This window comes from Atta cephalotes (genome assembly GCF_000143395.1).
Source record: "Atta cephalotes unplaced genomic scaffold scaffold00019, whole genome shotgun sequence".
NCBI lineage: Eukaryota > Metazoa > Arthropoda > Insecta > Hymenoptera > Formicidae > Atta > Atta cephalotes.
Genome location: NW_012130083.1, coordinates 1,875,830 through 1,878,329, shown reverse-complemented (window position 1 = coordinate 1,878,329; position 2,500 = coordinate 1,875,830). Strand labels below are relative to the sequence as shown.

General features: G+C 24.7%; 1 protein-coding gene across 1 annotated transcript in view; it reads right to left on the bottom strand.

Annotated features, from left to right (window-relative positions):
* Nucleotides 1-2,500, bottom strand: part of LOC105619014 (rabphilin-3A) — a 14,271-nt gene that overhangs the window by 5,223 nt on the left and 6,548 nt on the right. The window contains exons 2-3 of the mRNA XM_012200542.1: nt 1,015-1,156; nt 1-208 (exon numbers count right to left, since the gene is read on the bottom strand). The exon at nt 1-208 is cut by the window's left edge and continues 311 nt beyond it. Coding sequence (XP_012055932.1) covers nt 1-208; nt 1,015-1,156 — 350 coding nt within the window. The remainder of the gene's footprint in view (nt 209-1,014; nt 1,157-2,500) is intronic.

Sequence of the window (2,500 nt, the reverse complement as noted above, 5' to 3'; positions counted from 1 at the left end):
CTAATACCGTACCGAACTTTTCACCGCAAAGTGCGCACGAACAGACACATCGAGCTCCACCGGAGCATCGACGTCCACAACTGCGTCTCTCGTTTGATCTGGTCGATGTTACGATGCATACATTTCGTTTCATGTTCTCTAGCCTTTCAACGAGTCTACCGACTCGCTCCTGTTCTGACAGATCCAGAGCTTCGGCTCTTTGTATCACCTGTGAAAAATTGCTTGGAAATTGAAATCGATTTAATTTCAATAAGATTATGATTAAAAAACACATTAATTTTCTTGAGAACACAAAAATTAATTTTATTTTATTAATTTGATAATTTATTTATATTTAAGTTTTAAAAAATTAAAAACTTTATTGTGTGATTATCGAATTAAAGTTTCTGAATTTCCTCTTTGTTGTAAATACTGTAAAATATTGTATTGTTATATGAATAAATGCATTTTTCTGTGTAATACGAAAATACATCGAAATATTCGAATACATCGAAATGATATTTTTTAATAAATAAATTTTAATCTTGTTTGAAATTCCATTTATCTTCCACGTGGTTTCTCAGAGAAGATAGAAGGATAAAAAAAGTTGCATAATTAAGTGAGTCAAATAAAGTGTGGTATATTCCAAGGGATACTTCCGTCTACAGGGAAAAGAGCTTCGAAATTATTCAATACTTATGTAAATAACTTAGAAACTATATATAGATATTCATGAACGTATGTGTTAAATATATTGCGTATTCTGTACGTAATCTTGTTTAAAATTAAATGTGAGTTATATGTGGTTTTATTATTAATTACTCCAAATATTGTACAAGGACAATTTGAATGTTTTAATCTCGCAAGAAATAAAAATAAACGTAACTATTTTTTTAAATAACATGTGATATTTTTCCATTGAAAAAATGCACATGAAAAAAGAATCTTAATATTATTTTTTTATATTGAAATTTAATAATAAAAAATTGGAAGAAAAGCTGAAATTGAAATGAATGGCTGTAGTGTGGGATTTACCTGGATAATAGTTTTTCGTTCATCATCAGTGAGCAAATAAGATTGTCCGCAACGATTGGAATTGCTCGTGTAAGAATTTGGATACTGTCCCCATCCATGAGATTCGAAAGATCCCGTTTTTACAGACCATCCTGTTCGCAATCTGTATGCCAGATTTAAGCACAATTTACTATGATATATTTTATTAAAAAATTTTCTAATTTATTTGTAAAAAGATAATAATGAAGATATTTCGTTAATTTTTATGAATTCGTATTCTTTAATAAATAAAATTTATTCGTAAGACAAATTTCTATACAAAGAATTAAATAAAAAAATATTAGATATTATCATTGATTTTATAAAAAAAAATGAGATTTTTTATAAAAAAAAAATGAGTTTTGAATATATTCATAGATAAACATAAAAGATTTGTTATTTTTTATAAATGCTTTTTTTAGATATTGAAACTATTGAAACTATCTAGGTATTTGAACGAGTATCGGCAAAAACTCTAAAGTATACTCAAAAAGTTCAGATAAAAGTATATACTTTAATTTAATATTTTTTAATAACTCTTTCTAATAACCCATATACAAGATTTTTCAAAATTATATATTTTTTAATGCATTCCTATTCTTATTTTTGCGAATATTAAAATTATAAAAATAAAAATTGAGAAATGTTTTACATCATTTGTGTATAAAAATATTATCTTGTAAAATCACATTTTTAAGAAAATAAACTATAAATATTATGTGTATTACATATTATAATACAAGATAATTATAAAGGCAGATTATTCATCATTGCACGCGCGCATAATATGCAATATGATAATTTGTAATTAATTTTTATTTATATTTTCTAATTTGTGATATTATTTTTAAAAATTTGAAGAAAATTTTATTAACAGAATTATTTCTTTCAATTTTGCACAATTGGTTATAAATATAAATAAAAAAATATAAATAAAAAAACCTTATTTAAAGGGACCTTATTAATATCTATAAAAGTATTAATAGCTGATAAAGAAAATAGTTGTAACAAAAAATATAAAAAATCTAATATTAAATAATTAAATTCAAGACTGAGAGTTTCATAAAATGAAAATATTAGCATACCGAACTAATTAAAAAACTACGATCGTTTATTAAAGAAATGTTTATTAAAGAAATTTAAATCTTTAAATTATGTTTCTCCAAAAAATCGTCTTCACAGGGTTTTATAATAATGACTTTGTGAATATAATTTATATAAGATAAAATCATTGTCTGCTTGTTATGAAGAGAGTCTCATCATTCCACTCCTTTGAAGACGTGAAAAACTCTGAGTGATGCTTAAATAATATTGAGCTTGAAAAAATAAATTTAAAAATGTTCGAAATTTAATCTACATTTTTTATGGATATTTAGAAAGACAAAAAGAAAAGCGTTTTTTTTAAAGCACTTCTTTAGATTGGAAAAGCAACACACACACACACACACACACACACACACACACACAC